This window comes from Oncorhynchus kisutch, linkage group LG12, assembly GCF_002021735.2.
Source record: "Oncorhynchus kisutch isolate 150728-3 linkage group LG12, Okis_V2, whole genome shotgun sequence".
In the NCBI taxonomy this organism is placed as follows: domain Eukaryota; kingdom Metazoa; phylum Chordata; class Actinopteri; order Salmoniformes; family Salmonidae; genus Oncorhynchus; species Oncorhynchus kisutch.
Genome location: NC_034185.2, coordinates 31,901,343 through 31,920,194, shown reverse-complemented (window position 1 = coordinate 31,920,194; position 18,852 = coordinate 31,901,343). Strand labels below are relative to the sequence as shown.

Sequence of the window (18,852 nt, the reverse complement as noted above, 5' to 3'; positions counted from 1 at the left end):
TTTGTCACATGCGCCGAATACAACAGGTGTAGACCTTACAGTGAAATGCTTACTTACAAGCCTTAACCAACAATGCAGTTAACAAAAATAAAAATAAAATAAAAATTGCAAAAATAAATAAATAAGAATGAGAAATAAAAGTAACAAATAATTTAAGAGCAGCAGTAAAATTACAATAGCAGGGCTATATGCAGGGTGTACCGGTACAGAGTCAATGTGCGGGGGCACGAATTAGTCGAGGCTATAGATAACAGGCTACAGATAACAGGCATATGCTAGCCTACATAACATTTAAAAGAAAAACAAAGTCTTATCTTCTTATCTTTCTTATCTTCTTACTTATATCAGTAGCATCCTACTAACTAGACGGGTTGCGCTGTAATCTGAAAGGCGGTCGCAGTGGCGCAATATGCATCTCCCCAGAGCAAGTTTCGGACAATGTAGTTCTCAAGAATGTGATTCACACATAATTCCGTCACTGATGTAACTTTTAAAACTACAACTCCCGACGTAATTTGAAACTGTTCAACTCTTGTTGTCTTCCTGTTCTTGGCGGCCAGTTCAAGTTGCCATAGCAGAGAGAAACTGGCTTGTCCCTCTTCAGTTGTCACTTGCTAAAGTGACTTGTTAACGGTTTCTATGTTTCTAATTCATGCTGGTAAGTGTGGCTAATATGTTGAGAGTGTGTTTAGTTGAGTTAGCTAGCTACCGACGGTTCCAGATAAAACCTGTTTTTAAAAAATGGTTTAGCTAGTCTGGTTTAGCTAGCTAAACTAGCCATAGTTATCCCCGTTATATTAACGTTAGCTAGCCAGTTTTCTATCTGATTTACTAACAGTCATCACGTTAGCTAGCTAGCTTCCAAACTCATAGCTAGTTATACAAAAATGTACAGCTAACTGAGTTTGAATAGAAAACAAGAGCTGTCATAAAGAAGAGATGCAACTAGCAAACGTTATATTTTCCAGCTAGCTAGCTAATCTGATTAGTTAAATTGCTAATCAGCGATTAGTAATATCAGCAGTAAAGTTTTAAAAAACATTTTAAAGGCTACTCCTGACCAAAACAATGGAATCCTCCAGCGAGTCAGACACCTTCGACCGGACGAGGGGGCTGAGGTCACGGGGGCGGAATGCCAGCTCTCGATCGCGACGGGACAGTCACAGAACAGGTCCTGATGCTCCAGCCATTTCAGAGAAAATTAACACCTTGGCGAGTACTTTACAGGTAGGCTAGTTTCCTTTTCCCTTCTCATGACAGTCAATAACTGTGCATGCAGGTTGAAACCAATCAAAACCTTTTGAATATTTAGCATACGAATTGTCATTCCGAAAACCATTATAGCAAGCACTAATGGTTATTTTCTCATTCCAGGACACTAATAGGAATTTGAACAAAGTGGACCGGATGCTGGGGCAATACAGAGAGCACACAGATGACCAGGCGGAAGCCATGGCAACAGTAAGTAAAACATCATAAAAAATGTACTGTCTGCAACTGTTTAGTTTAAATTGCCTACGTCTCATTTTATACATGAAGGTTGTGTGCTGTAAAACTCAGTCAACGCATTGTCAGAAGTTCTCTAGTACATCTGTCTCTCTATCTCCCCCTTCTTTTCCTCCCTCCCCATCTCTAGTTGAGGGATAATCTGGAGGAGTCTATCGCTCAGCTGCAGAACCAGAGGCTGCATAGTTCCTCAGGGGTCCGGAGTGCCTCAGCCTCCACCCTGCACACCAGCGACCTGGAAGCTGGCTATGGCTCAGGTGATATATGCTATGTGTAATGTCTAGATGTGAGACCTATGCTGCTGTGTCTCAGTTGGCCAACACTAAGTAAAACAATACCTGACAGACAGATAGTCAAGGTCAAAACACCAGGGGGCAGGTGGAATTAATTTAGAAACTGTTTTATTTTGAAAAAAATAATGACGTGCAGTTATACAGTTATAAAATAGTTATATAGCCCACAGTTTATTGTGTACGTTTGTAGAGGGCCAGCGCTTCTACCCCACGTCTCCCTTGAAGGACTATGGGAGATCTGAGTCGTCCGGAGAAGGAGGAGCGAGAAGGAGGTCGAGATCAGCTACAGTCCGCTTCAGAGACTCCAGCCTGCCAGATGGGGATGTAAGTCCTGAGACCACCTTATCTGTCAAAGCTCTGCATCTTCAGTATCGCCACTTCAACGCTCACTGTTGTAGTGCAGTTAGAGACAAGAACCAGCAGAGGGAGCATTGTATTGTTTTTGTGACCTAAAGTTTTCTCAGGAACAGTTGAATCTGTTAGTATCAGCCTATGACAGTGCTATGTCAGTATTATGCAGCCCTTGTGGGTGTTTTAAGTAGTGCAAGTGTTCTCTTTTTCCTCTTCCTGCTCAGGTCCACGTCCTGCACCAGTCATTCAGAGACCTGCGCAGTGACCAGCTCAGACTGGGGGACGACATGGACAGAGAAATACTCAGGAGGAACAGGTAGAGGCCCTGTATTGTCCAAAATGTACCATTCATTAATGAATTAATTCCTGTTTCCCTGTTTCTAAGGTCTGACATTGACACCAGACGAGCCTTGGAGAATCTGTCCGAGCACCTGACGACTTCACAGAGACAGGACTCGGTCAGTTAGGAACATAACAGTAACATAACAGTACTAACACTCACTACTGTAAGTCGCTCTGGATAAGAGCGTCTGCTAAATTACTAAAATGTACATGTATTAGCATCACTGTAAATACATGAATTCACATTAAATACATAACTGTAAAAGCGTTTACTCCAATGTTAGCTGCTCCACTCTAGAGGTGATCTTCGAACGCTTAGTGCTGTAACCTACAGTGACTTTCTCCCCCAGGTGTCGTCTCGTGTGGAGAAGCGTCTGCAGGAGATTGAGAGGGAGATGCGTTCGGAGCGACAGAGCGTGTCAGACAGACGACCAGAACAGCGGGGTATCATGTCTGATGAACTGCGGGAGGTGGGACACCTTGACTTCTACCCTTGCCTAATATAACCCACATTCATCTCGCACCATCCACCCCTCTCATCCAAACCATTCTAGCTGTCCTCCCGTCCCTGCAATTAGCCTCTTCCATGTCAGCGGTGTTGTTGTTTTCAAATTAAGACCAGTCCTAAAAGTTACAGCTGGGGGGCAGTGTTTAGCTATCTATCAGCTCTAATCCTCTTCTCGGAGAGAAGCAGTGATACGAGAGGTGGCTAAGTCATTTGCATCTCTTTCCACTGCAGAGAGCCTCTTCTTCTAATGAGAAGCCGGCTGCCACAGGCTAGGGGAAAATAATGTATTTGTTCCCAAGTTAAGGGTAAATAAACAAGAGGAGAGGAAATGAAGAGGAAAATCATCTCTTTTACTAAAGAGAGACGGGGCAAGGGAGAGGTCTGCCTGGGTAGTTGTATTATAAGGCTACACTCCAGTGGGCCTACTCTACTCTACTGCCATGTTGTGAATGAATGGATAGGATGAGTCAGTTGGTGGATGGTGCCTTAAGGGGCTGTAATACATCACTAAGCCTTTACAAAACACCACAGAAACAGGAGTGTGTGGGATGGGATGCTAAGCTCTATTAGAAACCCAACACATTGTCTCTTTGAGAGGAGATGGAAGCTAGCTAGCCATTGACTGTAACACCATTACTCATGTTTCTCCTCCTCACTATTCGGTTATCAACTAGCCTAAAGGCTATTCTTTGCCTTTTTTGATTCTCTACTTGCTAAAAGGCACGTTATCTCATTTAGTTTGAATGTGATACTACACACTAAATGCATAGTGCTGGGGGTGTGTGTACATGTACGTATCATTCATTACTCTATGGTTTCCTTCTCAAGGCTCTGAGGAGGCAAGAGGCTCGGGACCTGGAAACTGAGGAGGCCGTCAAGAACAAACTACTGAGATCAGAGAGCGAGAAGACCAAGGTGTGTGTGTGTGTGTTGGAGGTGCTGATTTTGGAAGTGGGTTGCTCATTTAATTGTTACATGGAGCAGGCCTTTTCTGAAAAGCTCCTTAAATACCAGCCACTCGTATCACGCTTGGACAGCCTGGGATACCAATGCAAGTTGGTGGCATTGATATTTGGCAGTCTGGGCCACGTACATAGGCTTACAATACGTGGCCTTCAGATTGCAGGCCTGCCTAAGAGTAGAACAGAACAACCGACTAGTTTGTTCTTAACTGACTTGCCTAGTTAAATAAAGGTACAAAAAAAGTTATGAGCAGCCTAGCTGTGTGGAGAAGGTGCTTTTTGTTTCCTTAATTGTTCTTGCATCAATGAGCTTAGAAATGTTTGAATCCTTCATGATGTAATGTGATTTGTTGATTCAAATAAAGTATTTCAAATGTGTGTGTGCATGCAAATAATATTTTAGCCATGTATTCTGTAACCCACTTTCTGCCTTGTTGAAGAATGCAGATGATATTCTATATGAGCTGAAGTACTTCCTGGTTGTATAATGAAAGGGATCTCATGAATGTGCCTATGTCTGTCCAGGTCATGTGTAGGGCCATGATTTTTTTTCCTGACCAGCTAAAACTCTTGGCACTAATCATGTGATCTGTCCTCCAGATGGAGGCGGAACTGGAGAGGGCCAGGAGACAGCTGGACCAATCAGAAGGAGGCAGGGGCGCTCTTCTACAACAGGTACTTGAGTAGCTCTTCTTAAAGGTGTGTGTGTGTAGGGGTGGGTGCAACGGTGTTAATCAAATTCATATTCTCTGTGTGGGTAAACTCCTCCATGTGTGTGTTCCCAGGTAGAGGAGATGCGTGTGCAGCTGCTGAGGACAGAGAAGGAACGTATGGATCTGCAGAGGGAGATCTCCCAGCTTACTACCCAGCCCAGAGCTACTCGCATGGACAGGGAGGAGAGAGGAGCAGGTACTGACTGCTGGAGAAGGAGGCTGTAGCTCATATGAGTTAAGGGTTTTTCAGTGGAGGTTGTCGGCTGATGGAGGGGTGGGGAGGAGAGTGAATGTCTGGGCTTAGGTACTGACTGAAGGTTACATATGTAACCACGGTTGTGTGAGCTATATGGATCACTCCAATATATTGGTATCACTCTGCGGTGGAGGAATACATCTGAGGTGAGGATTTACTCCCGTGTACCCCTGTGTCACGGCTGGGGTCCGCCCCTATATATAGACCCCATGGTCACGACACACGTTTTCTAAATAATTTTTGAGGCGCCTCTAGCACTGTAGAGGATTGGAGTGATCCATATAGCTCACATAACTGTGGTTACATACGTAACTTTCGTTATGTTTCACTATATTGGATCTTTCCAATATATTGGTATACCAGTACCAGATTTAGTCGGTGCTAGAGGGACCTGGCCAGCCAGCGGCGAAGTCCCAGCGCGGGACCTAGACACAGGGGCCGTCTATGTGGAAGGGGGGTCCCGGCACAGTCCCCAGAAGGATGACGACGCCGAGGACCGCTGAACCAACTGCAGAGGAAGGTACCACATTTACCCGATAGTACCTAGCAAAGGTGCAAGAGGAAGCCCAGCTGGCCATAGCACAGATATCAGCAAGGGGCATTCCTCTCAGTAGAACCCAGGAGCAGCCACACCTCGTGTTGGTTGTGCCACCACAGATCCCAGCACTGGCCTGATGGTATACAGATGGTATACTGTCGTAATCGTGTTCACAATCCAATGAGAGAGCCTCTGCTTTGATAACCCAGCCCCCAGGACTCTCTCACCATAGCAGACAAAGAGCTGGTCTGTTGTTCTCTCTGACCGTGTCCGCTCCACATAGGCAGCCAGTGCCCGCACAGGGCACCGCATGCCGGAGGGAGGCCTAGAGTCCCCCGCCACTGCCGGGGGGGTCATAAGCAGACAGGATATACTCCTCCCACCCAGGGTCCATCCGGTAGCACTCAGAACTTACCAAAAGAGCATGGAGCTCACCCACCCTCTTCATGGAAGTAATCGCTACCAACAAAGCCACCTTCATAGGGAGGTGTTTCAGGGAGGCTGACTCCAACGGTTTGAAAGGTGGCTTTGCCAAAGCTGCCAAGACCATATTTAGATCCCAGCTCGCCATTCAGCGGGTCCTAGCTGGACGCAGGCGACGGACCCCATTCATAAACCTGGAGACCAAGGGATGGCGACCCACTAGCCTGTCCATCCACCCAACATGGCAGGCAGATATAGCAGCCAAATACCCTCTAAGTGTAGAGGCCGCCAAGCCCTCATCCAAGGGAAACTGCAGGTATTAGAGGACATGCTGCACCCCGCATGACCCGGGCACAACTTCACTACCAGCACACCAAGAGCAGAACAACCGACAGCGCAACTGTTTTTCCGCGGATACGCCCTCCTGCAGTCCTAACATGGACCATTGGTGCAGTTCAGCGGCCAAGCCCACAGACTGAGACGGTGTGGTCTCGGATGCCACAGAGTTCCTCCGGCCTGAGATAGCAGGTTGGGTCTCAGGGGCAGTTGCCAAGGTGTCCCAGACCACAGGGACAGTTGAAGGCCGAACCAGGGTCGTCTGGGCCAGTATGGGGCCACCAGCGGCAGATGAGGATCCGCCGTCCTGTCCAGCACAGCCTGGATCAGGTGAAAAGGGGGGAATGTGTTAAGCTCCAGCCTTGGCCAATCGTGAGCCAGAGCTCAGACATGGAGTACCACAGGGGGCAGTGTGCATTGTCCAGGGAGGCAAACAGGTTCACCTGCGCCCTCCTGAACTTGTCCCACAGGTGCTGCACCACTTGGGGATGTAGGCTCCAGTCCCACCATAGGCCCTAGTGGCTCCGACATGGAGTAACACAGGGGGTAGTGTGCATTGACCAGGGATGCAAACAGGTTAACCTGCGCCCTCCTGAACTTGTCCCACAGGTGCTGCACCACTTGGGGATGTAGGCTCCAGTCCCAAGGTGGCGGGCCCTCCCTCAAGAGCATATCCGCTGCAACATTCAGGATGTCAGGTATGTGTGCATAGAGACGCTAGACGTCCCTGAGCCCAGGAAAGGAGCTCCCGTGCCATAAGATGGAGGTGGTGGGACCTCAGTCCACCCTGATGGTTGATGTAAGCCACCACTATGGTGTTCTCACCAGGACATGTTTTCCCTTCGGATGTGGAAGGAAAGACCGCAGGGCCAGCAGTACAGCTCGGAGCTCTAGTGTATTGATGTGCTTGCCGCTCCAAGGGGGTAGCCAACAGCTGCTGGCCGACCTAGGGCACCCCCCCCCCCCCAGCTGATTTGGGGGGGGCGTCTGTGCTGACCAGCTCCCAGCGGCACATCCTCAGCATCTCCACTCCACCTGAGAGAAAGGAGCGACAGCGCCATCTTAACAATGCCCTGAGGCACTGTGTGGTCACCCGCAGCTGGTGGTTACGATGGCGCTTCAGGTGCAGCTGGTGGGAGTGGAACCACTGTTGAAGAGACCGGAGATGGAGCAGAACCAGGGGAATCCGCAACGAGGTCGCCGTCAGCAAGCCCAACAGGCGTTCACAGGTCAGGACGGATACCACAGGCCCTGCCGAAAGTGGTCGAGGCAAGATAAGATCAGCTGAACCCTTCTGGTGGGCAGGCACGCTCTCATGAGGACTCCAGTTCCATGCCAATGAAGGCTACCCTCATTGGTATGATGACGACTCTTGTCGTTTACAGTAATGTCCAATCCGCCGATGTGGGTCAGGAGCATGTCTCTGTCTGACAGGACCTGGGTCCTGGTCGTGACACAAATCAGCCAATCGTCCAGGTAATTGAGGATCAACAATCCTCGGGACGTGAGAGGTGCCAGGACAGCGTCTATGCACTTTGTGAAAGTGCCGGGTGCCAAGTAGAGGCCGAAGGGAAGAACCATGAATTCATAAGCCGTCCCTTCGAAAGCTAATCTGAGGTACGGCCAATGAGCTGGGTGAACAGGAACATGGAAGTACGCATCCCTCAGGTCCAGTGTCACAAACCACTGGTCCCTGGACACGGCCTTCAACACACTGGCTGGGTACAGCATGTGGAACTTCAGTACCTTCAAGTATCCATTGAGGTTGTGGAGGTCCAGAATCGGTCGAAACCCTCAGTCTCTATTTGGGAAATAAGTGGAGTAGAACCCACCTAGCCGTTCTGATGTCTCGATCCTGAGGATGGCACCCTTGTTCAGGAGTAAGGAGATCTCCAGCCGCAGGGTTTTCTCCAGGGGGTTGGCCACTGTGGTGACATGAAGGCCCCTGAAGGACGGGGGCCAGCACCAGAATTGGAGTCGGTACCCCTTGTGCATTGTTGACAACACCCAGGGGGATTCAACACCCTCATCCCACTTTTCCCTTTGAGACCGGGAGAAGTGGCCAGGGAAGTGTGTACGAGTGGTCCCCCAGGCACGTCCGTATGGCGGTGACGGTTGACAGGTTGTTGCTCCACCGCATGCTGTGCCCCTCCACACAGTAGAGGGACCCCACCGTTGTTCAGGTGCAGGTGGGTGGTGGCGGCCCATTCTACTTGGACCCGGGGCCTGATGAGGTGGCATGAACCGTCTCCCGGTCCCTACAAACCTTATCAGTCTACTCCAGAATGTCATCAACCCCTGGGCCAAATGTCAGCTCTGGGGTGTTGGGGAGAGTGGCAAATGTGCTCTGGAGAGCAGCTGGCAGATGGGATTGGGCCAGCCAGAGATGGTGCCGGGAGGTAACCACCTTCCCCCTGGAGCAGGGGAAGCAGGCGAGACACCTCCATCAGTTCCCAGAGGGGCTCCTCTGTGCCCTCCTGCAGCCGGGGCAACAGAGTCTGCAGGTAGATCTGCAGCAGCATGGTTGCGTTATTAAGTTAACCAAGAGAGCAGAGGGACCCATATGTGCGGAGGGGGGGTCCCGGATTCAGTCGCGGGTTCCACCCTATAATCTCCCGGTCCCGGAGGACCATGGCAGCTATCATGGTGTCCATGGAGTCTCAGCTGTGAGTCAGAAGCGCCCCCTTGGCAGAGGCCCAGCTCTCCTGCAAGGCCTTGTGGAACTCAGCAGAGATGGGGACAGATGGAGAGTCATCACTGTCCACCAGTTTGATGTCCAGTGCAGTGGCTACCCGAGTGAGTAGGCTCCTCATAGCCTCTCAAGCCGCTGGGGGCGATAAAGCACTGCTGGTGGCTTCTGGATGACCTGTCAGTCTGGTAGCCCCGCTCATGGTGGTGAACAGTGCCAGCATCGGTCCCCCAGGAATAGCCTATACTAGCCAACAGGGATCATCTGTCGTCGCCATCGAAGCTATCAACCCCCTGACACAGGGCATGCACCCTGTGTTCAAGGTGGTCCCAGCGGTCCGACTCCTGCTCCTGTCCAGGACTGGCAAGCAGATGGGCTCTGCCTGCGGTGGCTCTGGCCATGCTTTCTGGGAGGGGTACTGGGCCCAGTAGAGGGACTAACAGCTCGCTGGTGCACTATTCCTGAGGGAGGGAGCTCGTTTTCAGCCCGAGCCTGGCCGACCTACTCGCGCATGGCCTCCAATCGTGCCAGGCGCAGGCGTTCTGAGAACACCACACAAATTAGGCATCGAGTAGGGCACTTCACCACCCTCTCCGCGTGGCTCAACCCCAGGCAGTGCATATACGAGGTATGCGGATCCCCAGGGGGATGCCACCATCACACCTGTCACAAACGGAAGCCTTAAGCTCAGCCAAGCCAACAAGGCCACGGAGCAGGGGTCTGACGCCCTGGGAGAGCTTATGTGGTGACCCGCCTGGAGGAATAGGAACCTGGTGAGGAATACATTACCCAGTACCTCTGCAAAAAAACGGGGAAGACACTGGTGGGAAAAGCAGGCAGACAAAAAAATAGCAACCAGGTAATGGATTTGATTTATTTGTTTTTTGTTTTTACGCCAACATTACCTAGCTAGTTTAATATCCAACCAGGAAAAACAGCACCATATGATGGAGTAACTCTTTTAAGGAACTCCAAAATTAAAGTCTCAAAGTAGTGGAAAGCCTGCAGGGGAAAGAACAAGACAAAAAACCTGCAGGGTAATTAGCAGAGAACCCTACGGTGCAGGGAGCAGCATGTTAAAACAATTCACAACACACACATAGAACAAGCCAGTGGGCAAGTTGTGTAAGGTAAATTACAGTTTGAGGCAGCAAGAGCCACCATACTAATGGATGCACATGGAGTCATAGTGTAACGCTAACGAAACACAAGTACGACAAACCACAAGCGGAAGATACAGATCAACCACACGCAGCGAGTGGAGCACTCAAGAGGAGGGGCTGGCCATGTGGCCATGCTCCATGCTGCAAACAGCCAGGGAGTATACTTCCACGCAAGATATTACACTTACCAGTGACTTACCAAGCGAACTTCAGAAAGTTTGTGCCTCAAACCATAGGACGTCCGCCGAGAAAATGAAAGAACGTGTCGCGGACATGGGGTCGATATATAGAAGCGTACCCCAGCTGTGACACAGGTGTGCACAGGTGTACACGGGAGTGAGTCTGTAAATCCTCACCTCGGATGTATCCCTCCGCCAAGGAGTGATACCAATATATTGGAGTGATTCAATATATTGAAACATAACTACTGCTGGCCCACAGGAATAAGTGTTTGATTTTTTGTGTTTTCCTGTCTGAAAACTAAATGAAGGCTGTGTGGATATGGTGTGTGTGTTATCTGACATGTAGAGCATGGTACACTACCGGTCAAGTTTTAGAACACCTTCTCATTCAAGGGTTTTTCAATATTTTTACTATTTTCTACATTGTAGAATAATAGTGAAGACATCAAAATTATGAAATTACACATATGGAATCATGTAGTAACCAAAAAAGTTTTAAACAAATCTAAATATATTTTATATTTGAGATTCTTCAAACAGCCACTTTTGCCTTGATGACAGCTTTGCACACTCTTGGCATTCTCTCAACCAGCTTCACCTGGAATGCTTTTCCAACAGTCTTGAAGGAGCTGAGCACTTGTTGGCTGCTTTTCCTTCACTCTGCAGTACAACTCATCCCAAACCATCTCAATTGGGTTGAGGTCGGGGGATTGTGGAGGCCAGGTCATCTGATGCAACACTCCATCTCTCTCCTTCTTATTAAAATAGCCCTTACTCAGCCCGGCGGTGTGTTGGGTCATTGTCCTGTTGAGAAACAAATGATAGTCCCACTAAGCCTAAACCAAATGGGATGGCGTATCACTGCAGAATGCTGTGGTAGCCATGCTGGTTAAGTGTGCCTTGAATTCTAAATAAATCACTGAAAGTGTCACCAGCAAAGCACCCCCACACCATAGCACCTCCTCCTCCATGCTTTACAGTGGGAAATACACATGCGGAGATCATCCGCTCACAAAGACACAAAAATCTCCAATTTGGACTCCAGACCAAAGGACAATTTTCCACCAGTCTAATATACATTGCTTATGTTTTTTGGCCCAAGCAAGTCTCTTCTTATTATTGGTGTCCTTTAGTAGGGGTTTCCTTGCAGCAATTTGACCATGAAGGCCTGATTCACACAGTCTCCTCTGAACAGTTGATGTTGAGATGTGTCTGTTACTTGAACTCTGTGATGCATTTCTTTGGGCTGCAATTTCTGAGTCAGGTAACTCGAATGAACTTATCCTCTGCAGCAGTGGTAACTCTGGGTCTTCCTTTCCTGTAGCGGTCCTGATGAGAGCCAGTTTCATCAGCGCTTGATGATTTTTGCGACAGCACTTGAAGAAACTTTCAAAGTTCTTGAAATGTTCCATTTTGACTAACCTTCATGTCTTAAAGTAATGATGAACTGTCGTTTCGCTTTGCTTATTTGAGCTGTTCTTGCCATAATTGGTCTCAACCCCACCCTGTGCAATTGGGTCCTGGACTTTATGACGGGCCGCCCCCAGGTGGTGAAGGTAGGAAACATCTCCACTTCGCTGATCCTCAACACTGGGGCCCCACAAGGGTGCGTGCTCAGCCCCCTCCTGTACTCTCTGTTCAACCACGACTGTGTGGCCATGCACTCATCCAGCTCAATCATCAAGTTTGCAGACGACACAATAGTAGTGGGCTTGATTACCAACAACGACGAGACAGTCTACAGGAAGGAGGTGAGAGCACTCGGATTGTGGTGTCAGGAAAACAACCTCTCACTCAACCTCAACAAAACAAAGGAGATTATGGTGGACTTCAGGAAACAGCAGAGGGATCACCCCCCTATCCACATCGAAGGAACAGCAGCGGAGAAGATGGAAAGTTTTAAGTTCCTAGGCAGACACATCACAGACAAACTGAAATGATCCACTCACATAGACAGTGTGGTGAAGAAGGCGCAACAGCATCTCTTCAACCTCAGGAGGCTGAAGAAAATTGGCTTGTCACCCAAAACCCTGACAAACTTTTACAGATGCACAATTGAAAGCATCCTGTTGGGCTGTATCAAAGCCTGGTACGGCAACTTCACCGCCCCTTAACCGCAAGGCACTCCAGAGGGTGGTGCGGTCTGCACAACGCATCACTGGGGGCAAACTACCTGCCCTCCATGACACGTAGAGCACCTGATATCACAGGAAGGACCAAAAGATCATCAAGGACATCAACTACCCAAGCCACTGCCTGTTCACACCACTACCATCCAGAAGGCGAGGTCAGTACAGGTGCATCAAAGCTCGGACCGAGAGACTGAAAAACAGCTTCTATTTCAAGGCCATCAGACTGCTAAACAGCAATCACTAACTCAGAGTGGCTGCTGCCTCTGAGACCCAATCACTGGCCACTTCAATAAATGGATCACTAGTCACTTTATACAATGCACTCTAAATAATGACACTTTAATAATGTTTACATATCTTACATTACTCATATCGCATGTATATACTGTATTTTATACCATCTATTGCACCTTGCCTATGCCGCTGGGCCATCTCTCATGTACATATTCTCATTCACCCCTTTTTAGATTTGTGTGTTAGGTAGTTGTTGGGGAATTGTTAGTTTGGGGAATTGTTATTATATTACTGCACTGTCGGAACTAGAAGCACAAGCATTTCGCTACACTCGCATTAACATCTGCTAACCATGTGTATGTGACAAATCAAATTTTATTTGGTATTTAACGAATATGGCTATCTTCTGTATACCCCCCTACCATGTCACAACACAACTGATTGGCTCAAACACATTCAGAAGGAAAGAAATTCCACAAGTTAACTTTTAAGAAGGCACACCGGTTAATTGAAATGCATTTCAATGCACCTCATGAAGCTGGTTGAGAGAATGCCAGTAGTGTGCAAAGCTGTCATCAAGGCAAAGGGTGGCTATTTGAAGAATATAAAATATATTTTCATTTGTTTAACACTTTTTTTACTACATGATTCCATGTATGTTATTTCATAGTTTTGATGGCTTCACTATTATTCTATAATGTAGAAAATAGTAAAAAAATATAGAAAAACCCTGGAATGAGAAGGTGTTCTAAAACATTTGACTGGTAGTGTACGTGTTGTCTGACTTCCATGTGTTGTTGTTGTTACATTTAGACCGGTCGTCGGAGCTGGAAAGAGAGGTGCAGGAGCTGAGAGCCCAGCTGAGCAGGACATCTGTCCTCAGTGAGGTGGACGATCTCAGGAGGACTCTGGAGCTCAAAGACCGAGAGAGAACACAGCTGTGCAACCAGGTCGAGGTACGTGTGTATGTGCGCACGCGCGCGCGTCGATATGTAGGTGTGTGTTATGCATGTCTGCCTGAGTGAGGTTGAATCAGATTGTCTTTGTGCCACAGCTTCTGTTTGCTGCAAACGCTCTCTTGATCTGGTTAAATGTGCCAAGTAAGACAACAGTCAGAGTAGAACATCAATCGTCTAGCTAGTCATTTATCTGCCTCATAAAGCTGAGATCTGTCAGTTCACTGAGTGGAAATATCAAACGCTCCCCACTAAGCACAAAGATATAAACAACGTTGTAGTGGAAATATTTTTGACTTAATACAGGTATAGAGGATATATTTCCACGTTTTTTTTAGTCTGTGCTATCTTCACTGAATCTCTCTCTTTTCATCACCATCTCCCTACCCCAGGTGTTGTCGTCAGACCTGGCGAGGCGCGAGCAGCAACAGTTGAGGATGCTGGAGCAGTTGAAGGAGATCCAGGGCCGCTCGGAGGCGTGTGCTACCGAGAGGGCCCGGGCCCTGCTCAGGGCTGAGGAGGCTGAGGCCCGGCTCCAGGACAGCTCCACGAGGAGGGAGGAGCTGAAGACCAGAGCCCAGGAGGCAGTCAGACAGTGGAGGGCCAAGTGCAAGAGGATGGAGAGGGACATGGAGGAAATGAGGGGACAGGCCCAGCTGGACACGGAGAAAGCCAAACAGGTCTGTATTGAGACTGGGAGGTGACGGTGCATTGAAAGAGATGCATCGATGTAGGTTTTGTGGATGGCAATGTTTCTGATTAGAAGAGTGATCAACTGCACTCCTCTCAGTTACTCTTGTTTCTACATGGCGCCGGAGGAGATGGCCGCCGTTTTACGGTCTCCTAACCTATTGTGCTATTATGTGTTTCTTTTCGCGATATTTGTACATAATGCTTCTGCAACCATATCTTACGGAAGAAAAGAGCTTCTGGATATCAGGACAGCGATCACTCAACTTGGATTAGACAAAGATTTCTTCAACAACAACAACAAGCAGGACTCACACGATATTCTCCAAACACCCCACAGGGCAGACCTCCCAATTATCCGCAGAGGAAGAAGAGCCAGATGCCTCGTCCGGACCCACAGAAAGCAACAAGGAAAGCTGCCGTTACCGTCAATATTACTCGCCAACGTGCAATCATTGGACAATAAACTAGACGAGGTACGATCACGAATATTCTACTAACGGGACATCAAAAACTGTAGTATCCTATGCTTCATGGAATCGTGGCTGAATGACGACATGGATATTCAGCTAGCGGGATACTAAAACAGACCGGCAGGATAGAACAGCACACTCCGGTAAGACGAGGGGGGGTGGTCTGTGCATATTTGTAAAAAACAGCTGGTGCACGAAATCTAAGGAAGTCTCTAGATTTTGCTTGTCTGAAGTAGAGTATATTGTGATAAACTGCAGGCCACACTACTTGCCTAGAGGGTTCTCAGCTATACTTTTTGTGGCTGTTTATTTACCACCACAGACCGCACTTAGTCAGCTGTATAAGGAAATAAGCAAACAGGAAACCACTCAGCCAGAGGTGCTCCTAAGACCTTAATGCAGGGAAACTTAAATCAGTTCTACCAAATCTCTATCAACATGATACATGTGCAACCAGAGGGAAAAAAATTCTAGATCACATGTACTCCACACACAGAGACGCGTACAAAGCTCTCCCTCGCCCTCCGTTTGATATATCCGACCACAACTCTATCCTCCTGATTCCTGCTTACAAGCAAAAATTAAAGCAGGAAGCACCAGTGACTCGGTCTATATAAAAATGGTCAGATAAAGCAGATGCTAAACTACAGGACTGCTTTGCTATCACAGACTGGAACATGTTCCAGGATCCTTCCGATGACATTGAGGAATACACCACATCAGTCACTGGCTTTATCAACAAGTGCATTGAGGACATCGTCCCCACAGTGACTGTACGTACATACCCCAACCAGAAGGCATGGATTACAGGCAACATTCGCACTGAGATAAAGGGTAGAGCTGCCGCTTTCAAGGTGCGGGACTCTAACCCGGAAGCTTACTAGAAATCCCGCTATGCCCTGCGATGAACCATCAAACAGTGTCAAAGTGTCAATACAGGGCTACGATTGAATCATACTACACCGGCTCCAACGCTCGTCGGATGTGGCAGGGCTTGCAAACTATTACAGACGACAGAAGGAAGCCGCGAGCTGCCCAGTGACACGAGCCTACCAGACGAGCTAAATCACTTCTATGCTCGCTTCGAGGCAAGCAACACTGGGTCATGCATGAGAGAATCAGCTGTTCCGGACGACTGTGGACGACTCCGTAGCCGACGTGAGTAAGACCTTTAAACAGGTCAACATACACAAGGCTGCGGGGCCAGACGGATTACCAGGACGTGTGCTCCGGGCATGTGCTGACCAACCCGGCAGTTGTCTTCACTGACATTTTCAACATGTCCTTGATTGAGTTTGTAATACCAACATGCTTCAAGCAGACCACCATAGTCCCTGTGCCCAAGAACACAAAGGCAACCTGCCTAAATGACTACAGACCCGTAGCACTCACGTCCGTAGCCATGAAGTGTTTTGAAAGGCTGGTAATGGCTCACATCAACACCATTATCCCAGAAACCCTAGACCCACTCCAATTTGCATACCGCCCAAACAGATCCACAGATGATGCAATCTCTATTGCACTCCACACTGCCCTTTCCCATCTGGACAAAAGGAACACCTATGTGAGAATGCTGTTCATTGACTACAGCTCAGCGTTCTACACCATAGTACCCTCAAAGCTCATCACCAAACTAAGGAACCTGGGACTAAACACCTCCCTCTGCAACTGGATCCTGGACTTCCTGACAGGCCGCCCCCCAGGTGGTGAGGGTAGGTAGCCACGCTGATCCTCAACACTGGAGCTCCCCAGGGGTGCGTGCTCAGTCCCCTCCTGTACTCCCTGTTCACCCACGACTGCATGGCCAGGCACGACTCCAACACCATCATTAAGTTTGCTGACAACACAACAGTGGTAGGCCTGATCACCGACAACCATGAACAGCCAATAGGCAGGAGGTCAGAGACCTGGCCGGGTGGTGCCAGAATAACAACCTATCCCTCAACGTAACCAAGACTGAGGAGATGATTGTGGACTACAGGAAAAAGAGCACCGAGCACGTCCCCATTCTCATCGACGGGGCTGTAGTGGAGCAGTTTGAGAGCTTCAAATTCCTTGGTGTCCACATCAACAACAAACTAGAATGGTCCAAACACAACAAGACAGTCGTGAAGAGGGCACGACAAAGCCTAAGATTTGGCATGGGTCCTGAGATCCTCAAAAGGTTCTACAGCCTGGTACGCAAATTGCTCGGCCTCCGACCGCAAGGCACTTCAGAGGGTAGTACGTACGGCCCAGTACATCACTGGGCCAAAGCTGCCTGCAATCCAGGACCTCTACACCAGGCGGTGTCAGAGGAAGGCCCTAAAAATTGTCAAAGACCCCAGCCACCCCAGTCATAGACTGTTCTCTCAGCTACCGCATGGTAAGCGGTACCGACGTGCCAAGTCTAGGACAAAAAGGCTTCTCAACAGTTTTTACACCCAAGCCATAAGACTCCTGAACAGGTAACTAAATGGTTACCCGGGCTATTTGCATTGTGTGCCCCCCCATCCCACCCCTCTTTTACGCTGCTGCTACTCTCTGTTTATCTTATATGCATAGTCACTTTAACTATACATTCATGTACATACTACCTAAATTGGCCCGCACTAACCGGGCTATCTGCATTGTGTCCCACCACCCGCCAACCCCTCCTTTTACGCTTCTGCTTCTCTCTGTTCATCATATATGCATAGTCACTTTAACGATACCTACATGTACATACTACCTCATTAAGCCTGACTAACAGGTGTCTGTATATAGCCTTGCTACTCTTTTTTTCAAATGTCTTTTTACTGTTGTTTTATTTCTTTACTTACCTACACACACTTTTTTTTCGCACCATTGGTTTTTATTTTTTATTTTTATTTCACCTTTATTTAACCAGGTAGGCTAGTTGAGAACAAGTTCTCATTTGCAACTGCGACCTGGCCAAGATAAAGCATAGCAGTGTGAGCATACAACAAAGAGTTACACATGGAGTAAACAATTAACAAGTCAATAACACAGTAGAAAACAAAGGGGGGGTCTATATACAATGTGTGCAAAAGGCATGAGGTAGGCAAATAATTACAATTTTGCAGATTAACACTGGAGTGATAAAAGATCAGATGGTCATGTACAGGTAGAGATATTGGTGTGCAGAAGAGCAGAAAAGTAAATAAATAAAAACAGTATGGGGATGAGGTAGGTGAAAAGGGTGGGCTATTTACCAATAGACTATGTACAGCTGCAGCGATCGGTTAGCTGCTCAGATAGCTGATGTTTGAAGTTGGTGAGGGAGATAAAAGTCTCCAACTTCAGCGATTTTTGCAATTCGTTCCAGTCACAGGCTGCAGAGTACTGGAACGAAAGGCGGCCAAATGAGGTGTTGGCTTTAGGGATGATCAGTGAGATACACCTGCTGGAGCGCGTGCTACGGATGGGTGTTGCCATCGTGACCAGTGAGCTGAGATAAGGCGGAGCTTTACCTAGCATAGACTTGTAGATGACCTGGAGCCAGTGGGTCTGGCGACGAATATGTAGCGAGGGCCAGCCGACTAGAGCATACAAGTCGCAGTGGTGGGTGGTATAAGGTGCTTTAGTGACAAAACGGATGGCACTGTGATAGACTGCATCCAGTTTGCTGAGTAGAGTGTTGGAAGCCATTTTGTAGATGACATCGCCGAAGTCGAGGATCGGTAGGATAGTCAGTTTTACTAGGGTAAGCTTGGCGGCTTGAGTGAAGGAGGCTTTGTTGCGGAATAGAAAGCCGACTCTTGATTTGATTTTCGATTGGAGATGTTTGATATGAGTCTGGAAGGAGAGTTTGCAGTCTAGCCAGACACCTAGGTACTTATAGACGTCCACATATTCTAGGTCGGAACCATCCAGGGTGGTGATGCTAGTCGGGCATGCAGGTGCAGGCAGCGACCGGTTGAAAAGCATGCATTTGGTTTTACTAGCGTTTAAGAGCAGTTGGAGGCCACGGAAGGAGTGTTGTATGGCATTGAAGCTTGTTTGGAGGTTAGATAGCACAGTGTCCAAAGACGGGCCGAAAGTATATAGAATGGTGTCGTCTGCGTAGAGGTGGATCAGGGAATCGCCCGCAGCAAGAGCAACATCATTGATATACACAGAGAAA

At 48.2% G+C, this 18,852-nt stretch overlaps 1 protein-coding gene across 2 annotated transcripts in view; it reads left to right on the top strand.

Moving 5' to 3' along the window:
- The first annotated feature begins 525 nt into the window (after nucleotides 1–525).
- Nucleotides 526–18,852, top strand: part of cep128 (centrosomal protein 128) — a 49,515-nt gene continuing 31,188 nt past the window's right edge. The window contains exons 1-13 of one of the 2 annotated variants that reach the window (XM_020496745.2): nucleotides 526–658; nucleotides 1,050–1,227; nucleotides 1,375–1,461; nucleotides 1,637–1,763; nucleotides 1,990–2,123; nucleotides 2,375–2,466; nucleotides 2,536–2,608; nucleotides 2,843–2,962; nucleotides 3,829–3,915; nucleotides 4,563–4,637; nucleotides 4,748–4,871; nucleotides 13,442–13,584; nucleotides 13,977–14,264. In XM_020496745.2, the coding sequence (XP_020352334.1) occupies nucleotides 1,069–1,227; nucleotides 1,375–1,461; nucleotides 1,637–1,763; nucleotides 1,990–2,123; nucleotides 2,375–2,466; nucleotides 2,536–2,608; nucleotides 2,843–2,962; nucleotides 3,829–3,915; nucleotides 4,563–4,637; nucleotides 4,748–4,871; nucleotides 13,442–13,584; nucleotides 13,977–14,264 (1,509 nt within the window). In that variant the 5' untranslated portion in view covers nucleotides 526–658; nucleotides 1,050–1,068. The remainder of the gene's footprint in view (nucleotides 659–1,049; nucleotides 1,228–1,374; nucleotides 1,462–1,636; nucleotides 1,764–1,989; nucleotides 2,124–2,374; nucleotides 2,467–2,535; nucleotides 2,609–2,842; nucleotides 2,963–3,828; nucleotides 3,916–4,562; nucleotides 4,638–4,747; nucleotides 4,872–13,441; nucleotides 13,585–13,976; nucleotides 14,265–18,852) is intronic. The other variant, XM_020496746.2, reaches the window with a different exon arrangement.